Source organism: Phyllobates terribilis, unplaced genomic scaffold (genome assembly GCF_046119375.1).
Source record: "Phyllobates terribilis strain yellow unplaced genomic scaffold, ASM4611937v1 Scaffold_1__5_contigs__length_1240528914, whole genome shotgun sequence".
Lineage (NCBI taxonomy): Eukaryota > Metazoa > Chordata > Amphibia > Anura > Dendrobatidae > Phyllobates > Phyllobates terribilis.
The window spans coordinates 344,028,667-344,053,929 of NW_027362761.1; the positions used below are offsets into that span (position 1 = coordinate 344,028,667).

The 25,263-nt window shown below is 41.3% G+C and overlaps 1 protein-coding gene across 1 annotated transcript in view; it reads right to left on the reverse strand.

Moving 5' to 3' along the window:
- The window catches only part of TMEM132C (transmembrane protein 132C), a 904,429-nt gene that overhangs the window by 58,833 nt on the left and 820,333 nt on the right, over nucleotides 1–25,263 (reverse strand). The window contains exons 6-7 of the mRNA XM_073676143.1: nucleotides 6,503–6,708; nucleotides 2,797–3,070 (exon numbers count right to left, since the gene is read on the reverse strand). Coding sequence (XP_073532244.1) covers nucleotides 2,797–3,070; nucleotides 6,503–6,708 — 480 coding nt within the window. The remainder of the gene's footprint in view (nucleotides 1–2,796; nucleotides 3,071–6,502; nucleotides 6,709–25,263) is intronic.

A 25,263-nucleotide genomic window follows, 5' to 3' on the forward strand; every position in this document is an offset into this window, starting at 1 on the left:
AGGTTAATAGCGTTAAAACCATGCCTGCCTTACCGGAGCAGCAACTACATGGACAAAAAGGAAGTTTTATTTTCACGGCTGTCACTTGCTTCCAGTCATGGAGGCATTTGTGCAGAGCAGGCGGTCAGCAAAGGTGCCGAGAAGTGATTACAGTCGCACTCACTGAGCAATGACTGTTACCGCTCCCGGCACTGCCCCAATGGCTGGAAGTGTGCAGCTGCAGGGAGAATATAAGTTCATTTTTTCCCTGTAGCTGGTGCTCAAGTACACAATGCTATATAATATGATGATTACAATATATTGAGAGGATAAAAATGTAATATCCACAGATATAGTGTTTCTGGAGAATATAGTTTACCTTTAAATATCCATAAACCAATAGAAAACTAAAAGAAAAATCCTAGAAATCATATATTGGTATTTACTAACCTACACTTTAATAAGATTTTTCCGGCATATACTGTTTATCATAATTAAGTCTAAAAGCGGTGCATTATTTTAATTTGGCCTCAAAAAGTGTGGTCATCTGGTGTTCATTTTTGGATACAGTGGATATAAAAAGTCTACACTCCCCTGTTAAAATACCAGGTTTTTGTCATTTAAAAAAATCAGACAAAGAAGAATCATTTCAGAACTTCTTCCACCTTTACGCTATGCTCCAAAAATGAGTTTTTGATGTTGCAGGTTTTCTGTCGCATTTCTGTACTCATGAGCTAAGTTAGCTTACTTGCCTTTTTTCATTGCGTTTTTGAGTGCGCTTTTTTACAAGGGTTTTTATAATATTTTTGTCTCTTTTTGCTATGTTATGTTTTAAATAAAGCTGCTTTTGTTTTTGATACTTTCTGGTAATTGGTTTTGACAAAACTTTATTGATACAGTCATGTGCAGATTACATGTGTTTTCTACATGTGAATTTTCAGCATCAAATGCAATTCTACAGAGAAAATCCACACAAAAAACTCAGTGCACCAGCAAGATAAGTTGACATGTTGCGGATTTGAAACATGCACCACAGTTTATGCAGCATAAAAAAAGCACAGCAGGCATAAGACCTTAGCAAAAACTCAAGGAAAAAAAAACAGTGTGATCAAGCCTCTAATGTCACCTTTCAATCTGTACAATTCAACTGAAAGATAAACTGAAATCTTTTCGGGTGGAAAAAGAAAAAAAACTAAAAAAATGTGGTTGCATAAATATACGCACCCTTAAACTAATATTTTGTTGAAGTACCCTTTGAATTTATAACATCATTCAATCTTTTTGGGTAGGTGTCTTTCAGTATGACACATCTATGCCCACTCTTCCTTGCAGTAGCGCTCCAAATCTGTCAGATTGTGAGGGCATTGCATGTGTACAAACCTTTTCAGGTCAACCCACAGGTTTCAATTGGATTCAGGTCTGGATTCTGGCTGGGCCATTCCAAAACTTTGATCTTCTTGTGGTAATTTTGGTGATTTGAAGGTATGCTTAGGGTCATTGTCATGCTAAAGGTGAATTTCACCTTTAATTTTTTAGCAGAGGCCTGATGGTTTTGTTGGCAAAAATGTACTGATATTTAAAACTATTTATAATTCCTTCAACCTTGACAAAAGCCTCAGTTCCAACTGCCGAAAAATAGCTTTAAAGCATAATGCTGCCTCCACCATGCTTCACTGTGGATATAATGTTCTTTTGGTGATGCACAGTGTTGGCTTTGCACTAAACATATCTTTTGGAATATTGGCCAAAAGGTTCAATCCTGGTCTCATCAGACCATAACATGTTTTCTCACAAGCTTCTGGCAGACTAGATGTAGGTTTTGGCAAAACATAGCTGGGCTAGGATGTTTTTCTTTATAAGAAAAGGCTTCCATCTTGCTACCCACCCCAGAGAAAGAATACAGGAGCTTGCTGTCACCTGGAGTACACAACGAGTACTTGCCAGAAATTACAGTAGCTTCTTTAATGTTGCTGTAGCCCTCTTGGCCGCCTCCCAGACCAATTTTTTCTTGTCTTTTTATAGGTATTTCCAGTTGTAAGTAATGTCGCTGTTATGCCAAATTAAGCTACTTCTTGATGACCATCTTCACAGTTATCCATGGTATATCCAATGCTTTGGAGATTTTATTATTCCCTTCTCCTTACTGATAACTTTCATCAATGAGATCCCTTTGCTGTTTTACAAGCTGTTTATGGACCATGGCTTTTGCTGTAACATGCAGCTAAGAAAATGTCAGGAAAATCCTACTAGAACAGCTAAAGTTTATATAGAGTTAACCAGAATCACTGCAAATGATGGAAGCTATGTACTGACTACTATTTAACATGAGTTTAAATGTGATTGACTACTTCTGAACACAATCACATCCCCCATTATAAGAGGATGTTGACACATACACCTACATTATTTTAGATTTGTTATAATTATTTCCCCTCTCAAAGTTATTTCAGTTTATTTCTCAAAGGATTTGTACAGATTATGGATGACATTAAAGGTTGAAAAAGTTCTGAAATGATTCTTCTTGGTATGCATTTTTACATGACAAAAACCTGCATTTCTTTACAGGAGTGTAGACTTTTTACACCCACTGTATGCCATATATGCTCAGGAATTATATATTGTGTATTAACATTTCATTTTGTACTGTTTTTTAAGGTTTTTTCCTCTTACAGTGAGTGCAACAAATGTGTGTTATATACTTTTTATATTGCTATGGGATAAAATTTTGATAATCTGACACCTATCAGGTTCAATCAACACAAGATGAAAATTTTTTACTGGACTTATTTTAGATACAATAATTCAGATTTTACATACTTGTATCGTTGTCATTCCAACTTCCTTTCCAATGAGAAGTCTTCCATCTTGGAGCTTTGCAATATGAGGCTCTTCTAGTTTCATAAAATCTTTCACCAAGTCTGTCACATCAACCTGCCACTCAGAGCCCAGCAAGAAGTCAAGCTGTCCGAGGGGTGTGGGGTCTTCTGCCACAAACTGAGTGAGAACCCGGATCATTGCATGTTGATACTGAAGGGAACAACCTCGTCCTCTGCGTTCATCCTCATCATCGTCATCACTGTCTCTTGTTGGTCTGAAAGGTAATATTTTATTTATAATATTCTGCTGAGGTTAAAAGTGGATTTTTCATCACCAGATTTCACAATACAAACTGCATAAATTATTAAATATAGTAGCTCTCCTAGACCTGATGAGGCAGGTGTACTTTGAAATTCCATGCTATCAGATTAGAAAAGGGATTATATAGCCACTCTGACATGAATTTTCAAAGTACATACAACAGCCTCGTGCATGCAGTTTATATTGTGAAATCTTAAACCTTTAGTATATGTTACTGAGTATTTCTGAATAGTTTAGCTCCAATAAACTTCTTCAGATTATTAAGAATTAACAAGTCGACTACAAACAAATTGAATTTACCGTATTTAGAATTTGCCAAAATGTGTGGCTTCTGGTTTATTGTGGATTCTAGCATTCAGCCATCATTTTGTTGGATTCATGTGGGCCAAAAAGAAATTAAAAACATTTAAATAACAATCTCATTTTGCCCCTTAACTCTCTCGACTGACTCAGCTACCTATCAGTGCTTTACTCGCTCCCTAAGACACCAGGTTTCTTTTACTCTTTGCGAACTCCCGTAATGTTAACTAGGTCTCAATACACATTATTCTTTCTTATTATTTTTTATTATACTCACTTGTATAGCGCCATCATATTCCGCAATGCTTTATATACATGATCATCACTGTCCCCATTGGGGCTCGCAATCTAAATTCCCTGTCAGTATGTCTTTGGAGCGTGGGAGGAAACCAAAGAACCCAGAGGAAACCCACACAAACACGGGGAGAACATACAAACTCCTTGCAGATGTTGTCCTTGGTCTTATTTGAACCCAGGACCCCAGCGCTGCAAGGCTGTAGTGCTAACCACTGAGCCATTGTGGTGCCCCATGTCCTCATAATGTGCATTTCACTATGCTATTATGTGGGACAATGTGACTGTGTAGGAAGACGCAGGTCATTGTGCCATGACATCATAACATGCGTGTCAAGGGATAGTTGGCGTCAGGAGTGAACAGCGAAGAGAAGACTATGGGTAGAAGTGGTGCCTTAGGGAGACAACAGAAAACTGATGAGAAGCTATGGTGGCAGGGCAGGGTGATGTGAGTATGATGTTTTATTATTAAAGGGAAACTGTCATGCCCCCATGCCCTCCAACTCAGCAGCATTCACATATGTATTACTAAATTCTCATCCTAACGAGCCCTTTATAATGTTATTCACTTAAATCCATGTCTAAAAAAGTATATATCACCTCTGTTTTTCTTATGCTAATTAGGCTGTCCACTAGTCGATGGAGCATTTGTTTCCCCAGACTAGTCAGCCCTCTCTACATATGATATCACCCCTGTGGTACACTTCCCAGCTTCAGAGATGCTCTGTGAATGACCAAAAGTGCAGATTATGTACGTGAACCGTCTTCGGCACCCGGCTTAAAAGGCCCAATGACACTGCGGTATAGAGGGGCGCGCATGCACTAGATTTGCAGGGAGCTGGCGAAGACGCTGGCTGTTGCAAATCATGTTATCAAGCGAAGAGGGCTGACAAGTCTAGGGAAACGAACGCCCCATTGACTAGTCAAAGGCCTAATTAGCATAAGAAGTTCCTTTTAATAACTCATTCTTGTCCCATTCATTTATTGTGCTCTGGGATCTAGATTAGCGATGAGTGAACGTGCTCGGATAAGGGGTTAACCGAGCACTCTCGAGTCCTAGCCGAGTATCATTGGCGTGCTCGTATATTATGTTCAAGTCCCTGCCTCTGCATGATTTGCAGCTGTTAGACAGCCTCAACACATGCAAGGATGGCCTGTTTGTTAGGCAATCCTCACATGTGTTGAGGCTGTCTAAGAGCCGCAAATCATGCAGACGCAGGGACTCGAACATAATATACGAGCACGCCAAAGATATCCAGTTAGGACTCTAGCGTGCTCGGTTAACCCATTATCCAAGCACATTCGCTCATCGCTAATCTATAGACCTCAGAGTATAATAAATGCCTTTTTTTTAATTACAGTTGAAACCAGAAGTTTACATACACTATATAAAAAGACACATATGCATATTTTTCTCAATATCTCATATGAAATCAGAACAAACATTTTCTGTTTTAGGTCAATTAGATGATTACCATCATTTTTAATATTTTCCAAATGCCAGAATAATGAGAGAGAGAGAATGTTTAAGGCATTTTTATTACTTACTGCAAAGTCAAAGGTTTACATACACCAAGATTACTATACCTTTAAACAATTCTGGACTGCCCATATGATGATGTCATGTGTTTGGAAGCTTCTGATACGTTTTTTTGGAAACATCTGAGTTAATTAGAGACACACCTGTGGATGTATTTTAATGCACACCTGAAACACACGGCTTCTTTGTGTAGCATCATGGGAAAGTCTAAAGAAATCAGCCAAGATATCAGGAAGAGAATTGTGGACTTGCCCAAGTCTCATCCTTGGGTACAAGCTCATCCTTGGATACAATTTCAAGATACCTGAAGGTGACTTGTACAAACAATTATATGCTAAAATTTTACTTTTTGGGCATAATGATCATCATTACGTTTGGAGGAAAAAGGGAGAAGCTTGGAAGCCTAAAAACACCATCCCACTTGTGAAACACCGAGGTGGCAGCATCATGTTGTGGGGTTGTTTTCCTGGAGGAGGGACTGGTATACTTCATAAAATAGATGGCATCATGAGAAAAGAAGATTATGTGGCAACACTGAAGCATCATCTCAAGACATCAGCCAGGAAGTTAAAGCTTGGGTGGAAATGGGTCTTCCAAACGGACAATCACCCCAAGAATACTTCCCAAATGGTAACAAAGTGGCTTAAGGATCATGACAAAGTCAATGTTTTGGAGTGGCCATCACAAAGTCCTGATCTCAGTCCTATTGAAAATTTATGGGCAAAGCTGAAAAGGCAGGTGCAAGCAAGGTGACCTACAAACCTGGATCAGTTACACCAGTTTTGTCAGGAGGAATGGGCCCAAATTCCGACCAACTATTGTGAGAAGCTTGTGGAAGGATATCCCAAACGTTTGACCCAATCATTCCGTTTAAGAGCAATGGTACCAAATACTAATGAAATGTATGTAAACATTTGACTTTGCAGTAAGTAATAAAAATGCCTTAAAACATTCTCTCTCTCTCATTATTCTGGCATTTGGCAAATATTAAAAATGATGGTAATCCTAATTGACCTAAAACGGGAAAGGTTTATTCTGATTTCATGTCAGATATTGAGAAAAACATGCATATGTGTGTTTTTATATAGTGTATGTAAACTTCTGGTTTCAACTGTAAATTTGCATCAAATACATTTTCTCTAGTGAATTTGAGCACATCTACCAAATTACAATTTCAGCAGACATGTCTTAATAAGAACATTTCCATCTTCTGATTTTATAATCGTGTCTTATCAAACAAGACAAACCAACCTCCTGTTGGAAATAATGGGAACACGCCATCCTTTGATTTGACTGAGTTCGGTGTCAGAGATATCTATCTGGAGAGGCAGTCGAGGAACCCAGATAGTAATCAGCAGAGGTGCACTCAGATACTGATACGTGAAGTTCACCATCACATCAACTTTGCCCTTCATTTCCTTGCCATTGACATACACATAGTCACATCTCTCTGAAACCTGCAGAAGAAAGAAACATTCAGGGCTGACAGTAATAAGCAGGCTGTGTTGATATGTATGTCCATAGCCTGTTCTATATTGATTTATAATACAAGGCTTAGTGTAACTCCAAATATTGGAAAATAATAGATTTCATACAGTAGAATGGCTGTGGTGTCAGCTGTCATTAAGAAATATCCCAAAACAATATTCCTTATGTGTGAGCACTAAACATGTAGCCCAGTATGAGCATTGTTACTAAGAACTGATGCTCCATCGGCTATTTCAATTACTTCAAGATTTTAAATAATTTATTTCTTGGTCACTTAACTTTGGGGAACATTATTTATGTACCGTATTTTTCGGACGATAAGACGCACTTTTTTCCTCCAAAATTTTGGAGGAAAGTGGGGGGTGCGTCTTATAGTCCGAATACTATATACATGGCTGTGCGTGGTGGTGGGTGTGGGGGAGCAGCAGCGGGGGATCAGCGTGGCACAGGAGGCAGCAGCCGCTTGCTGCAGCCTACGCTGTGCCCATTACTAAAGAAAATGAAAATTCCCTGCTCCCCACGCCCATGGGCGTGGAGAGCAATGAATATTAATCTTTCTTAATAGCCGGCACACATGGGTTGTAGTGAATATCCATGGTCTTTAATAGCAGGCACACTGACCGCAGAGAGGCAGCAGGAGCCGCGCTGCGGTACAGTGTGCCGGCTCTTGAACAGACTGAATGGTCACTGCTCCCCACGCACAGAGTCCCGGCATGGGGAGCAGTGACTATTCCAGCACAGTGTCTCACACTGCGTGAGGGTGCATGGCAGGGATGCCATGCGTGCCCTGCCATGCACGGCTCACACAGTGAGAGTGTCGACAGCGCTGGAGGAGAGAGGAGGTGAGTATGATTGTTTATTTTTTTTTGCAGGCAGTGTGATGGGGGCTCAGAGGGTGCCATGCATACCAGGATGGGGGCTCAAGGGGTGCCATGCATACTATTATGGGGACTCAAGGGGTGCCATGCATACTAGGATGGGGGCTCAGAGGGTACCATGCATACCAGGATGGGGGCTCAAGGGGTGCCATGCATACCAGGATGGGGGCTCAGAGGGTGCCATGTATACCAGGATGGGGGCTCAAGGGGTGCTATGCATACCAGGATGGGGGCTAAGAGGGTGCCATGTATACCAGGATGGGGGCTCAAGGGGTGCCATGCATACCAGGATGGGGGCTCAAGGGGTGCCATTCATGCCAGGATGGGGGCTCAAGTGTTGCCATGCATACCAGGATTGGGGCTCAAGGGGTGCTATGCATACCAGGATAAGGGCTCAGAGGGTGCCATGCATACCAGGATGGGGGCTCAGAGGGTGCCATGCATACCGGGATGGGGGCTCAAGGGATGCCATGCATACCAGGATGGGGGCTCAAGGAGTGCCATGCATACCAGGTTGGGGGCTCAAGGGGTGCCATGCATACCAGGATGGGGGATCAAGGGATACCATGCATACCAGGATGGGGATGAGGGCCAGGTATACCAGGATGGGATGGGGGCCACTTATCCCAGGAAGGAGGGGCCATACATACCAGGATGGAGGATATTAACAGAATTGGGGGACATTACCCCAATACCATTGTCAGCAGCAGACCCCCTCCCCCATAACAGGGCATCATGACCACATTTTTTGCTTAATTTTGTGAAAGTATTTGGCCCCCTTGAACTTTTCTACCTTTTGCCACACTTCTGGCTTCAAAGATAAAGATATAAAATTCTAATTTTTGGGGGAATAATCAACAACAAGTGGGACACAATTGTGAAGTGGAACGAAATTTATTGGATATTTTAAACTTATTAAAAACTGAAAAGTGGGGCGAGCAATATTATTCGGCCCCTTTACTTTCAGTGCAGCAAACTCACTCCAGAAGTTCAGTGAGGATCTCTGAATGATCCAATGTTGTCCTAAATGACTGGTAATGATAAATAGAATCCACCTGTGTGTAATCAAGTCTCTGTATAAATGCACCTGCTCTGTGATAGTCTCAGGGTTCTGTTTCAAGTGCAGAGAGCATCATGAAGACCAAGGAACACACCAGGCAGGTCCAAGATACTGTTGTGGCGAAGTTTAAAGCCGGATTTGGATACAAAAAGATTTCCCAAGTTTTAAACATCTCAAGGAGCACTGTGCAAGCGATCATATTGAAATGGAAGGAGTATCAGACCACTGCAAATCTACCAAGACCCTGCCGTCCCTCTAAACTTTCATCTCGAACAAGGAGAAGACTGATCAGAGATGCAGCCAAAAGGCCCATGATTACTCTGGACGAACTGCCGAGATCTACACCTGAGGTGGGAGAGTCTATCCATAAGGCAACAATCAGTCGTACACTGCACAAATCTGGCCTTTATGGAAGAGTGGCAAGAAGAAAGCCATTTCTCAAAGATATCCATAAAAAGTCTTGTTTGAAGTTTGCCACAAGCCACTTGGGAGACACACCAAACATGTGGAATAAGGTGCTCTGGTCAGATGAAACCAAAATCGAACTTTTTGGCCACAATGCAAAACAATATGTTTGGCGGTAAAGCAACACAGCTCATCACCCTCAAAACACCATCCCCACTGTCAAACATGGTGGTGGCAGCATCATGGTTTGGCTATGCTTTTCTTCAGCAGGGGCAGGGAAGATGGTTAAAATTGATGGGAAGATGGACAGAGCCAAATACAGGACCATTCTGGAAGAAAACCTGTTGGGAGTCTGCAAAAGCCCTGAGACTGGGACGGAAATTTTTCTTCCAATAAGACAATGATCCCAAACATAAAGCAAAATCTACAATGGATTGGATCAAAAATAAACGTATCCAGGTCTTAGAATGGCCAAGTCAAAGTCCAGACCTGAATCCAATCGAGAATCTGTGGAAAGAGCTGAAAACTGCTGTTCATAAACGCCCTCCATCCAACTTCAATGTGCTCGAGCTGTTTTGCAAGGAAGAATGGGCAAGAATTTCAGCCTCTTGATGTGCAAAACTGATAGAGACATACCCAAGCGACTTGCAGCTGTAATCGCAGCAAAAGGTGGCGCTACAAAGTATTAACTCAAGGGGGCCGAATAATATTGCATGCCCCACTTTTCAGTTTTTAATTTTTTTAAAAAGCTTAAAATATCCAATAAATTTCGCTCCACTTCACGATTGTGTCCCACTTGTTGTTGATTCTTCCCAAAAAAATTAGAATTTTATATCTTTATGTTTGAAGCCAGAAATGTTGCAAAAGGTAGAAAAGTTCAAGGGGGCCAAATACTTTCACAAGGCACTGTATGTTTTTTGCTCTGCCCACAGTAGGGCAAAGCATAGTGAGGAGGCACGAGCTGTGAATTCTGTGCGCAGGTGCAAGATTTCACCAGCAATGTGGATGACGCGAGGTGTCTTCCAAGTCAATTAAAGAAGGAGGACGGTGAAATCACATTCACTTTGCTTGTACTGTAAAATGTTGCATATTTTCCACAACAAATCCATATGGAAAAATCAACAAAAACACAATGTATGCACATAGTCTTCAAATGAATGGGGAAGAGTCACAGAGACTGATAAATTTATATTTATTGGGCGGAGGTGATTATAGTTACTGGGGGGCACATTGCTGGCTTATCACTTTAAATTTTGAATGGTGTGTGGCTAATAGTATATTAATGGTGGGGTACATATTTGTATTCAGGGGCGCAGTGTGGGAGATTTTCTATTCAAGAAACAAATGTATATATACAATATATGTGACCTTATTTTTTAGGGCTGTGGTGATCATTGGGACAAGACGAGTTGTGGCTGGTAGATGTCGACATGAAGGTCTGACCAGATGGAGAAGAAACAGCAGAAAACCATTCTAATCACACGAGACGTCAGTGGTCACTGGATGTATGCATTTATTCTTTATACTGTATGAGTTGGAGTAATGCTGTTATTTGTAAAACAACCTCCATTAGGCCACATTCTCCATCACACGAGACGTCAGTGGTCACTGGATGTAAGCATTTATTCTTTATACTGTATGAGTTGGAGTAATGCTGTTATTTGTAAAACAACCTCCATTAGGCCACATTCTCACATTCGAGTGAAATGTCCGTGTGTTGCCAGTTTTTTTTTATTGGACAACACAGGGATTCTAGTCACATATTCGTGAAAATCATGTATCAAAGAATGAGATCTAGGAGACTCAGAGCATATCTATTTCTGATCCGATTTTGACGAGCAGAATAGGACATACTCAATGGGTCTGTGTGCTGTCCGAGAAATAAATCAGGCAGCACACCGACACGTCACACAGATACAGGAATGTAGACTTATTATGTATAGCACCGTCCCTTAGTATATAGGGTACATTCTTGTTACACACAGTGCCATCCTTAATTACATAGTCTCCTTTTTTATTATATATAACACCATCCCTTACTATGTAGCATCCTCTCTAGTTATATATGGGGTGGTCCCTTATCTTGCATCCTCTGTTGTTATGTACAGCACCATCCCATTATTACATAATATTATCTCTTGTTATGTATAGCACTGTCCCTTACATAGTGCATTCTCGTTATTTTTGTTATTCACAGCACCCTTTCTTTATTACATAGCGTCCTCCCTTGTTAGATAAAAAAAATAAATGACGGCTGATGTAGCAGCATCTGCCCGGAATACCAGTCCATCAGCCTCCTCCATTAGAAAAGAAGCTTTCTCATGCTCCATTAGCAGTTATTTCATTATATATCTAACAAGAGAGGACACTGTGAAATAAAGAACAGGGCATTATAAGTAACAAAAATAATAGCACCGATATGTAAGGATCAGTGCTGTACATAACAAGAGAGGGCAATATGTAACAAGGGCCCTCAATATGCATAATTACAGGAGAATAACATATATATTGGTCACGGGGATACCCAATATGCCTATATTACTGTTTTGTGATGTTTAATAATTATTAAGTTTATTTATTTTAACTTTAAACTTTTTTTTCTATATATAATCAGCATTTTATTCCTGTAAACAATGTTGGACTGGAATGTCACGGTCCCACCAGGAACACTGACTCTGGGGCCCAAAATGTTCTACTACATCCAATTATTACATTCCCCTCATTCATAAATGTATTAATGCTTCTACAGTATATACTTATGAATTGGGCAGTTAGTTAAATTAATTATTATTAAATTCTGCCTTCGTCTTTTTGTAGTGAATCAAGTGTATTATGCCAACTACTGCTAATGTACAGGTGCTTCTCACAAAATTAGAATATCATCAAATATAATATCATTCAATACAAAAAGTGAAACTCGTATATTATATAGAGTCATTACAAACAGAGTGATCTATTTCAAGTGTTTACTTCAACACAGAGCAGAGATAAAGGTAGCACTCACCCAGTCTTCTTGAAAAAACATCCTTTATTGTTATGTGCGGGATATATCAGCATGCGGCATCGGACTGAGACCCCGGAGGGTGTGCGGGGGAGAGGAGAAAAGGACAACGGCCATTTCGCTGCCTTCCGGCGCTTCAACGGGTCCAAGGTAAGGGACACACCTGATCACTTCCTTTTAAAATATTACAAACACGTGTGAATAGATTAAAACATTGCAATATGCATAAAAACAACTCCAAGCATTATGCTGAAATAACATCACAAGGTATAAAGACAAAATACATAGCAATATTATAAGAGCACTGAAAGATCTACCTTCTCATTCAACCCTAATGGGCCCTGGGCTTCTGAATTTAGTATCCATCTAGCCTCATGTTGTAATAATAATCTATTACGGTCTCCTTCTTCTTTTGGCAATCTAACATGCTCTAACCCTGCAAAACGTAACACAATCGGGTTGGCATTGTGAAACTCAGAAATGTGCTGTATTAATCTAGGGGAACCTTTTTTTGATTAAATAGAATTATAATGTTCCCTAAAACGAATAAACATTGGTCTGATGGTTTTACCGATGTAAAAGAACTGTCAGGGACATGTAATTATGTATACAACATAATTAGTTCTACAAGAAATAAAATCCTTGACTGTGTGTCAGCGGTCCTGTTCTAAAATACTTATCAATTCTGTGGAAATTACAGAAAGAGCAATGTCCGCATTTAAAATTCCCCTTTGGGGTACTACTTTCTAACCAATTTGGGGTATCTTCTGAAAATCTATTATGAACCAGAATATCTCCTAGATTGCGACTGCGTCTGTAAGAAATAATTGGTTTTCTGCTGGCTTTTTCAGCTAAATCTTTGTCGCTCTCTAACAGGTGCCAATTATTACTAATGGCCCTTTTGATTGTAGTAGACAAGGAATTAAATTTGAAGGTGAGGATAAATTTTTGATCTTTTTTAGAAAACTCTTTTTGTCCTTTTAGTAGTTCTTTTTGAGTTTTTTTGTCAGCTTTGTTACAGGCTGTATTAACTTCTTGAATAGGATAACCTCTATCTATTAATCTTTTTGACAGACCATCTGCTTGTTCTTCAAATTTTTTATTAGAATTATTCATTTTTCGGAGTCTTAAAAATTGGCTATAGGGCAGACCACGTTTCGAATGGTGCGGATGATAGCTATTAAAATTCAGTAACATATTGGTGGCAGTGTGTTTTCGAAACAATTCTGTTACAAGGACACTTTCCTGGATGGAAACGTGCACATCCAGGAAATCTAACTCATGACCTCCGAAAGTTGATGTGATCCTCATATTTTACCTGTTCTCTGAATTAAGATATGTCACAAACTCTTCAAATTGCACTCTTGTCCCGGCCCATATCATAAATATGTCATCGACATATCTATGGTATGCTTTAATGTATTTCAAGAAAGGATTTTCCCCACTGAGAATAGAAGTTTCTTCCAATACTGCCAGAAATAAGTTGGCAAAGGTACAAGCGATGGGCGTACCCATTGTGGTACCTGTCGTTTGTGTGTACCAGGTGTTGCCAAATTTAAGCGCATTATGGGTAAGTACAAACATTAGACTACTTTTTACAAAGTCTATATATTTATTTTCTCTGCCGGCTTTATCTAGAATTCTACCAATCGCCTGCACACCTGCATGCTGTGGGATGCGTGTGTACAGGCTCTCAATGTCCAGAGATACTAACGACCAGTCGTCCTGCCATTTTATCTCCTGCAAAATATTTAGAAAATCTCCTGTATCTTTTACATAGGATGGTATCTCTTTTAACATGGGTTTCAATAACCAATCTAAATATTTAGATAAAGACTCTGTAATAGAGCCTATTCCCGAGATAATCAGACGTCCCGGGGGCTTATGCAGGCTTTTATGGACTTTGGGTAAGTAGTACCAATGAGGTTTACGTGGAAAATATGGTAATAATTTGTCGGCTACTTTTCTTGATAAGGTACCATTCTCTATCGAAATTCTCAATAATGCGCGTAACTGATCTTTGTACTTATATGTAGGATCCCCTGATAATTTTTTATAGGTGTTTACAACTATCTTAGAGCCTCACTTATATATTCTGATTTTTTAAGACACACAATATTTCTCCCTTTGTCCGCTTTTCGGAACACCACATCATCCCAATTTCTTAATTCTTTTAGGGCCTCTTTTTCCCCTTGTCTCAAATTATCTAGGGGTTTATTATAAATTAACGCTTGTACATCCGAGGTAACTTTCTCTTGGAACAGGTCAATCACATTACCAGGATTGACGGGTGGAATAAATGTGGATTTAATACCGCCCGTGAATGCCATGTGTTGTGTTGATGTGGGGCCTTTTTTTGTGCATGGACAGAGGGTTCCTTAAACTGAGTAATAGGTCGACCTCCTCTTGTGGTACTCGGTCCTGGGTTAGAGCGCTAAAACCAAACCGATCAATGCTGCTGGGAACTTCACCTACAGCAGGAGTTATTGTGTTTTGATCTTTATTTATAAACAATTTGTGTAAATGAATTTTCCACGTGGCTTTATAGAGATCGATTTTAAAATCCGTTAAATCAAACTGTTCAGGTATGCAAAAATTCAAGCCCTTTTTTAAAATGCTCAAATGATTAGGTGAGAGTGTCCGGTCTGTCAAATTAATAATTTCATTGCTCACTGTGTCAAAAAATCCATTATTTCCTCTAGGAGACCTGTTTGCGTTTTGTGCCACCTACTATCACGTTTCTTTCTCCTTTTCCAATGTTTCCCCCCTCTCCGGGTACGTTTTGAGGGGAATTTAAGTTTTTTGAAACAGATTCCATTTGCGCTGTATCCATACATTCCATCTGGTGATTTTCCTCAATGCCACTCGAATCCGAATCAGTGGTCCATCCATCATAATCCATTCTCTTTTTTTATTTGTAACTAGGATTAGAATACCTTTGTGCTCTGAAGTTTTTCTTTTTCATATCTTGTGTATTTTTATTCCATTTAAACACATTGTTGGTTTCATAGTCCTTTTTATCCCTGAGGAATTTTTCTTTTTTTCTCTGTTTTATATCTGCTTGCATGGGAACTAATTTTTTGTCAAGTTTGATCAAAAAGGTTTTCATTTGATTTTCCATTAGTCTGGATACAAGTTCTAATTTCGCTTTTTCCAGGAGTGTGGTAATGTTATTTAATTATTGTTCATTTTTAGCTAGTAGCAATTTCAACAGTTGTAGGGAATAGTTCAGATGTGCTCTTTCCCATTCTCTCTGAAAGGTTTCGTCCTCTTTAAACTGAGAAATCTCCTTGTATACTCGGAGTCCTCGAGGAACATGATCTGAATCAATATAAGATCTTAAGGATTTGACCGTCCAAAATAGCCTAATTTCTTTTTCAGCTAATGAGGTGATCTTATGTTCTAAAGACTTGCTGCCAATAATTTCTAATTCATCCTTGCTGTTACATTCAGAAAAAAACTCCCCCGCATTCTCACGTCCAGCCGAAAGACCGCTTTGAAAGGAAGAAGCTTCTGAGTCCATAGTCTTATAGACGCAGTCGCAATCTAAGAGATATTCTGGTTCATAATAGATTCTCAGAAGATACCCCAAATTGGTTAGAAAGTAGTACCCCAAAGGGGAATTTAAAATGCGGACATTGCTCTGTCTGTAATTTCCACAGAATTTATGTCTTTTAGAATTGGACCGCTGACACACACAGTCAAGGATTTTATTTATTGTAGAACTAACTATGTTGTATACATAGAGTATTTTTCGGACCATAAGACGCACTTTTTTCCCCCAATATTTGGAAGGAAAATGAGGGGTGCGTCTTATGGACCATACCTGCCACGTTACCTGCGGTGGTGGTGAAGTGGGATTGCAGGGCCCTCCAGGATCACGGCGGTGGTAGCGGCGGCGGCGGCGTCAACGGCAGCAGAGGTGAGGCAGAGCGGCTGGGGCCAGGACCGGGACCTGTGCCCGGCCGGTACTGGGGCTGGGGTCGGTATCAGACTGTGAGCGGCGTCGGGCAGCGAAGCAGTGCGGCCTGCGCAGGTTTCCGGTGTGCGCAGCCATCTTCCTAGAGCTGTGATCTACAGGAAAATAGCCGCCCGAGCCGGCGCATGCGCAGACCGGTAGCTCCGGCGGCCAATTTCATGTAGATCACAGCTCTAGGAAGATGGCTGCGCACACCAGAAATCTGCGCAGGCCGCACTGATTCGCCGCCCAACGCCGCTCACTGCCCGGCATCTGCCGCAGCCCGGTACAGGCCCCAGCCCGAGGCCCCGGGCTCAGCACGGTACAGGCCCCAGCCCAAGGTCCCAGTGCCAGCCAGAGGCCTCAGCCCCAGCCCCAGGCCTCAGCCACAGCCAGAGACCTCAACCCCAGCCAAAGGCCTCAGCCCCAGCCAGAGGCCTCAGCCCCAGCCACAGGCCCCAGCACAGGAACCGGCCAGGCTAAGGGCCTCAGCCAGGCACAGGCACCGGCACAGGCTCCACAGCATCTGACCTTTTCTGCTGCAGCCGCCGACTTCCTGAGGGACTCTGCCTCCTGTGACCCTTGCTCCAATGCCCCCCAGGTAAGATACCGTACCTATTCAGACTATAAGATGGACCCCCATCTTATAAAAAATATTTTTTTCTATTTTCCACTCCAAAATATGGGGTGCGTCTTATGGTCCGGTGCGTCTTATAGTCTGAAAAATACGGTAATTACATGTCCCTGACAGTTCTTTTACATCGGTAAAACCATCAGACCAATGTTTATTCATTTTAGGGAACATTATAATTCCATTTAGTCAAAAAAAGGTTCCCCTAGATTAATACAACACATTTCTGAGTTTCACAATGCCGACCCGATTGTGTTAGTTTTGCAGGGTTAGAGCATGTTAGATTGCCAAAAGAAGGAGAAGACCGTAATAGATTATTATTACAACATGAGGCTAGATGGATACTAAATTCAGAAGCCCAGGGCCCATTAGGGTTGAATGAGAAGGTAGATCTTTCAGTGCTCTTATAATATTGCTATGTATTTTGTCTTTATACTTTGTGATGTTATTTCAGCATAATGCTTGGAGTTGTTTTTATGCATATTGCAATGTTTTAATCTATTCACACGTGTTTGTAATATTTTAAAAGGAAGTGATCAGGTGTGTCCCTTACCTTCGACCCGTTGAAGCGCCGGAAGGCAGCGAAAATGCCGTTGTCCTTTTCTCCCCCCCCCCCACACACCCTCCGGGGTCTCAGTCCGATGCAACACGCTGATATGTCCTGCACATAACAATAAAGGACGCTTTTTTAAGAAGACTGGGTGAGTGCTACCTTTAGCTCTGCTCTGTGTTGAAGTTATAACTCACTTGGATGTGCACCACCGTCATAGTCTTAAAGCTAGCAGTCTGAGGCGATTCCCAGTGATTTATGTTTGAAAAGCAGCATGGTGCCGGAATGTTTCCCTTGTGTTGAACTATTTCAAGTGTTTATTTCTGTTAATGTTGATGATTATGGCTTACAGCCAATGAAAACACAAGAGTCATTATCTCAGTAAATTAGAATAATTAACAGAAAACAACTGCAAAGGCTTCCTAAGCATTTAAAAAGGTCCAGTAATGTTTCAGTAGGCTCCACAATCATGGGGAAGACTGCTGACTTGACAGATGTCCAGAAGGCAGTCATTGACACACTCCACAAGGTCCCAGAGTTCAAATTTTCATTTGGAAATCAAAATCCCAGAGTCTGGAGGAAGAGTGGAGAGGCACACAATCCAAGCTGCTTGAGGTCTAGTGTGAAGTTTCCACAATCATCTGCTGGTGTAGGTCCCCTGTATTTTATTAAGACCAAAGTCAGCGCAGCCGTCTACCAGGAAATTTTAGATCACTTCATGCTTCCTTCTGCCGACAAGCTTTTTGGACATGGAAATTTCATTCTCCAGCAGGACTTGACACCTGTCCACACTGCCAAAAGTACCAATACCAGGTTTAAAAACAACAGTATCACTATGCTTGATTGGCCAGCAAACTCGCCTGACCTTAACCCCATAGATTGGTATTGTCAAGAGGAAGATGAGAGACACCAGACCCAACAATGCAGACGAGCTGAAGGCTGCTATCAAAGCAACCTGGGCTTCCATAACACCTCCGCTGTGCCACAGGCTGATTGCCTCCATGCCACACCGCATTGATACAGTAATTGATGCAAAAGGAGCCCCAACCAAGTATAGAGTACCTTTACTGAACATACATTTCAGTAGGCCAACATTTCGGATTTTAAAATAATTTTTCAAGCTGTTGTTACAAAGTATTCTAATTTGCTGAGATAGTGACTTTTGTGTTTTCATTGGCTGTAAGCCATAATCATCAACATTAACAGAAATAAACACTCGAAATAGATCGCTCTGTTTGTAATGACTCTATATAATATATGAGTTTCACTTTTTGTATTGAAGAACTGAAATAAATTAACTTTTTGATGATATTCTAATTTTGTCAGAAGCACCTGAAGGAGGGTGAGGTCCCACTCCTGCACAGGGCTCACCAGCGAATTCAACTGCTTCCCTGTGGGCCAGTCTGAGACTGCCTGTAAAGAAGAATAACTTTGAGATTTTTATGCAGAGTCCTCTGATTCACTGTTACCTTTCCTTTATAATTGATGTTGCACTCTTAGTTTAATGCAACAATATATTGCTGTGTCTAAGTGGCATTTGGGTATTGTGCACACAATGTTTTTCAGGTGGGTCCACTATGAAACCCACCTGAAAAAGTCTTAACTAAATACTCAAAAGAAAGAACTCATGCGTTTCTATGTAATAACAACTTGTTGTTCATATGTTCAGTCTTTTGAGCGTCTTTTAAATTACTCAGGTCTCCAAAGACACCACACGGTTAAAATAATCATCTGTCCATTCTTCATTTTCTATACTTTACAACACAATTCAATTGGATGGCTAAAAAGATCCCCGAACAATGCCAAGGAGTCTTTTTCAGTGTTTTGGCCGTGTTTTTGTTTGAAAATTCACTGGCGGTTTCTTCAGTGTTACATAGATTTAAAAAAATATCTGAAAAACAAAAACATGAGTGAAAAAAAATTCCCCAAAATTCTTAAAAAACACTTTGAAAAAACGCAAGTGGGCAAAAACATCGAAAAAAAAAGCATTCAGGAAATGAGAAAAAAATAACAAAAATGCTAAAGATGCTTTGGGAGAAAAAACGATGGGTTTCCTGAAGCATCTTCTTCTTGGAAAAACTCAGTGGGCTCGTCCGCCTGAAAATGTCTTTGTATGCACTTAGTGTACTACCACTTCCAGCCCACGTCAACTAAGTGTATAAATCCAAAAATGATGTACAACAGAGCACACTGTGACTCTGTCTACATCATTACTGTCAATACATTGGCAGTAATACAGTGAGCACGTCCAAATCCTGTTATGCAGGGGTTCGGACATAAGCCCCAATGGAGACACTGAACGTAATGTAAAACATGATGTGAACACTGCCTTAGGAGGTAGTGTAGGTGCGCTGCATGCTTGGATGCACAAATATTTAGCAGATTAATAAATAATAATACTAATGTTTTATATATATATATATATATATATATAACATTTATGTCCTTCAAATCCCAGATTGGAGACTAGATGTCAAAGGGCATATGTTACAAATTTTTTAGAAAGTTTATTCCTAAGTTAATTGAGAATTACTTGTTGAAGTTATATGCACACAGCCTCTTCAGAGAGATATAGGACAGGACCGTCTCTTCTCTCAGCTTATTTAAATTCCCAGAGGAACATAGCATGGCTTATAAGTCTCCTTATGCTGACTCGGCACTATCCACAAGGAGAAACTTCACCCTTTAAAAAGCTATATAAATGACATAATGTCCGATTTTCACTTGTTTCATGAAAGAGCGTAGAATTTACCATGAACAACCACATCGTAGGCTGGCTAACATTTCCAATACCTACATCTACAGCAATAAATAATATCATTTTAGTGTGCTATGAATATAATTAAGGCTAAGAAAGTAATGGGAATATCAGAAGTCCATTGCCCTTTACATGCCTTTTTTATTTGTTTCCATTAGAAACCCCCAGTGATTTCTAGTTATCCCTGACTTATGTGGCCTAGTTTACGTCTATTTTCATTTTACAGCCCCCCTAAGAAAAGAGATTGATATTCACCAATCCGCTCTCTGTAGACGGGGAATATAAAATAAGGTGCTAATGCAGTCCTCCGAAAGACAGCAGCACAATACAAAGTGCAACATTTTAATCAAAGTCTCTCTAGCAGTGAAGGCACCAGTGGAAATGCAATTGCATTGCTTCCCGTGTCATCAGGCTGATCCTGAGGTGTGCCTACAAGCGTGCACATTATTTATGGGGCTCCTGGTATGTTATGCAAACACAGACACTTCCAGCATTTCTCTGCTGAATTTCTAATGAGCTCTAGTTTGCAGCCAAGCACAGGCGCAGCATTAGAAGTGGACAGCCCATCATCACAACTTTCTGACAAGAGCTTCACCTCTAGAACAAAAACCCGCAGTGAGATATGAAGGCTGCTCTTTTGTTCAGGTATTTCTGCATATTGACACTAAAAATACGTCGCTTTTTTTTCTCTTCAAGTCTTTTCATCCAGGGAATATGTCTTAATGCAAAGCGGAGTGTCATTTATCACATCATGTGTGGAAGACACATTTATCTTTAGAAAGCAGAGTGGTGTAACTTCTAGCCAGAATGTGCCAGCCAGTGGAGAAGCGCTCGGAGCGTTGCAGAGTTTCTAAGTCGTTCAGACTAGTGAGCTGCTCGGCTCGAAATATGTTGAAAATGCATTCTCTTTCCCAGGAAAGAGTCTTTCAGATTCTTAGCAAAAGTTGAAATGCAACATAGATCATAGGGTATCTGTGATCAAGACTCAAAAAGTTATTAATTGAGACCTTCTAGCTAATTTTTTCTGCCTTAGAGAAATCCCCTGAAATCAATATACGCCTGTCAGCACAGAATGACTGTTCAAACTAAGCACCGCAGCTTGGAACATCATGGCGGAGCCAAACATTTAAATACACCTTCCCATCTGCTTGTTTTCCCCAGACACCCTCTTCTTTGATTGACAGCTCTGTCTTCATAGAGATAAAGAAGGGTGGAGATAGATGTAAAAAAAGGTGTAATTAAATGTTTGGCCACACCGTGATGCAGGAGCAATGTACTATACTTTGTTTGAACAGTCATTCTGTGCTAACAAAGTCCCTTTAAAGGGAACCTGTGATGTTCCAAAATGTTATTACCTGCAGATATAGAGTTAATCCCACAGTTTAAGTTTAAGGTAACCTGACATATATTAGACCATGGCTGCATGATCTCAGCCTTGTATATTTAACTCTGAAAAACTGCTGCGTTTCAGAGAAAAACACATTTTAATAGCCGCATGAAAGATTAGTTGGACAGGCGGGACCCCAGCAGCTTCTCCTCACTCACTCCCATAGAGTGACAGGTCTCTCCCTGCCTGCGTGTATGAGGAGACAGCTGTCCGTCATTGACAGTAGGCAAGGAGAAGCCGCCTGTCCAACTAGTCTTCTGTGCTTCACGGTCCCTGGCTTCTATTAAATTATGTTTTCCTCTCTTCAACTTCTGCTTTTTTACAGATGGTATTATGTTTGCATTAAGAATTTGTTGAAATTTCATTAAATCTATTCTTCCCTCTAGCGGTGAAATGTTCCCCGTGCTATTGATCTACCCACATGCTTAATGGTTGGTGAGATGTCCTTTTCCTGAAATTCTGTGCCCTTTTTTCTCCACACATACAGTACAGACCAAAAGTTTGGACACACCTTCTCATTTAAAGATTTTTCTGTATTTTCATAACTATGAAAATTGTACATTCACACTGAAGGCATCAAAACTATGAATTGACACATGTGGAATTATATACTTAACAAAAAAGTGTGAAACAACTGAAAATATGTCTTATATTCTAGGTTCTTCAAAGTAGCCACCTTTTGCTTTGATGACTGCTTTGTAGACTCTTGGCATTCTCTTGATGAGCTTCAAGAGGTAGTCACCGGAAATGGTTTTCACTTCACAGGTGTGCCCTGTCAGGTTTAATAAGTGGGATTTCTTGCCTTATATATGGGGTTGGGACCATCAGTTGTGTTGTGCAGAAGTCAGGTGGATACACAGCTGATAGTCCTACTGAATAGACTGTTAGAATTTGTATTATGGCAAGAAAAAAGCAGCTAAGTAAAGAAAAACGAGTGGCGATCATTACTTTAAGAAATGAAGGACAGTCAGTCCGAAAAATTGGGAAAACTTTGAAAGTGTCCCCAAGTGCAGTTGCAAAAACCATCAAGTGCTACAAAGAAACTGGCTCACATGAGGACCGCCCCAGGAAAGGAAGACCAAGAGTCACCTCTGCTTCTGAGGATAAGTTTATACGAGTCACCAGCCTCAGAAATCGCAGGTTAACAGCAGCTCAGATTAGAGACCAGGTCAATGCCACACAGAGTTCTAGCAGCAGTCACATCTCTTCAACAACTGTTAAGAAGAGACTTTGTGCAGCAGGCCTTCATGGTAAAATAGCTGCTAGGAAACCACTGCTAAGGACAGGCAACAAGCAGAAGAGACTTGTTTGGGCTAAAGAACACAAGGAATGGACATTAGACCAGTGGAAATCTGTGCTTTGGTCTGATGAGTCCAAATTTGAGATCTTTGGTTCCAACCACCGTGTCTTTGTGCGACGCAGAAAAGGTGAACGGATGGACTCTACATGCCTGGTTCCCACCGTGAAGCATGGAGGAGGAGGTGAGATGGTGTGGGGGTCCTTTGCTGGTGACGCTGTTGGGGATTTATTCAAAATTGAAGGCATACTGAACCAGCATGGCTACCACAGCATCTTGCAGCTGCATGCTATTCCATCCGATTTGCGTTTAGTTGGACCATCATTTATTTTTCAACAGGACAATGACCCCAAACACACCTCCAGGCTGTGTAAGGGCTACTTGACCAAGAAGGAGAGTGATGGGGTGCTTCGCCAGATGACCTGGCCTCCACAGTCACCAGACCTGAACCCAATCGAGATGGTTTGGGGTGAGCTGGACTGCAGAGTGAAGGCAAAAGGGCCAACAAGTGCTAAGCATCTCTGGGAACTCCTTCAAGATTGTTGGAAGACCATTTCCGGTGACTACCTCTTGAAGCTCATCAAGAGAATGCCAAGAGTGTGTAAAGCAGTCATCAAAGCAAAAGGTGGCTACTTTGAAGAACCTAGAATATAAGACATATTTTCAGTTGTTTCACACTTTTTTTGATAAGTATATAATTCCACATGTGTTAATTCATAGTTTTGATGCCTTCAGTGTGAATGTACAATTTTCATAGTCATGAAAATACAGAAAAATCTTTAAATGAGAAGGTGTATCCAAACTTTTGGTCTGTACTGTACCTTTGATCAATGTGGACAAAGAGTTCTATTTAACCTCATCGGTCCACAGGACTTGTTTACAAAATGCATCAGACTTGTATAGATGTTCTTTTACATACATCTGACACTGAATTTTATGGTGAGGATGCAGGAGAGGTTTTCTTCTGATGACTCTTCCATGAAGGCCATATTTGTGCAGGTGTCTCTGAACAGTAGAACAATATACCACAGCTCCAGAGTCTGCTAAATCTTTCTGAAGGTCTTTTGCAAGTCAAGCGGGGGTTTTGATTTACCTCTCTAGCAATCCTACGAGCAGGACTCGCAAAGAATTTGCTTGGTCTTCCAGACCTTATCTTGACCTCCACTGTTCCTGTTATCTGCCATTTCTTAATTACATTTTAAAATGAGGAAATGGCAACTTGAAAACGCTTTGCTATCTTCTTATGGCCTTCAAATGCTTTGTGGGCCTCCACCATTTTAATTTTCAGAGCAAGGTAGCTACTTAGAAAAATCCATGGCTGCTGTTTTTTAACACAAAGCTAAAGGAGGCTGGGTTTTTCTAAGGCTGGGAAATTTGCATCACCTGGCCTTTTCTCACAATGATAGTGAACCAGCCATAACCTTAACAGGCTAATTAAGGGCTGAAACCTTGGTCAAAGTTATCTGAGCACACAAATCTCCAAGGGAGTCCAAACTTTTGCATAGGCCCACTTACCTTTTTGTAATTTTTAAAATGTAAAAAATGACAGTATATACACTGCTCAAAAAAATAAAGGGAACACTCAAATAACACATCCTAGATCTGAATGAATGAAATATTCTCATTGAATACTTTGTTTGTAGCCTCCACGTGCCTGTATGACCTCCCTACAACGCCTGGGCATGCTCCTGATGAGGTTGCGGATGCTCTCCTATGGGATCTCCTCCCAGACCTGGACTAAAGCATCCGCCAATTCCTGGACAGTCTGTGGTGCAACGTGACATTGGTGGATGGAGCGAGACATGATGTCCCAGATGTGCTCAATCGGCTTCAGGTCTGGGGAACAGGCGGGCCAGTCCATAGCTTCAATGCCTTCATCTTGCAGGAACTGCTGACACACTCCAGCCACATGAGGTCTGGCATTGTCCTGCATTAGGAGGAACCCAGGGCTAACCGCACCAGCATATGGTCTCACAAGGGGTCTGAGGATTTCATCTCGGTACCTAATGGCAGTCAGGCTACCTCTGGCGAGCACATGGAGGGCTGTGCGGCCCTCCAAAGAAATGCCACCCCACACCATTACTGACCCACTGCCAAACCAGTCATGCTGAAGGATGCTGCAGGCAGCAGATCGCTCTCCACGGCGTCTCCAGACTCTGTCACGTCTGTCACATGTGCTCAGTGTGAACCTGCTTTCATCTGTGAAGAGCACAGGGCGCCAGTGGCAACTTTGCCAATCCTGGTGTTCTGTGGCAAATGCCAAGCGTCCTGCACGGTGTTGGGCTGCGAGCACAACCCCCATCTGTGGACGTCGGGCCCTCACACCACCCTCATGGAGTTGGTTTTTAACCGTTTGTGCAGACACATGCACATTTGTGGCCTGCTGGAGGTCATTTTGCAGGGCTCTGGCAGTGCTCCTCCTGTTCCTCCTTGCACAAAGGCGGAGGTAGCGGTCCTGCTGCTGGGTTGTTGCCCTCCTGTGGCCCCCTCCACATTTCCTGGTGTACTGGCCTGTCTCCTGGTAGAGCCTCCAGCCTCTGGTCACTAAGCTGACAGACACAGCAAACCTTCTTGCCACAGCTCGCATTGATGTGCCATC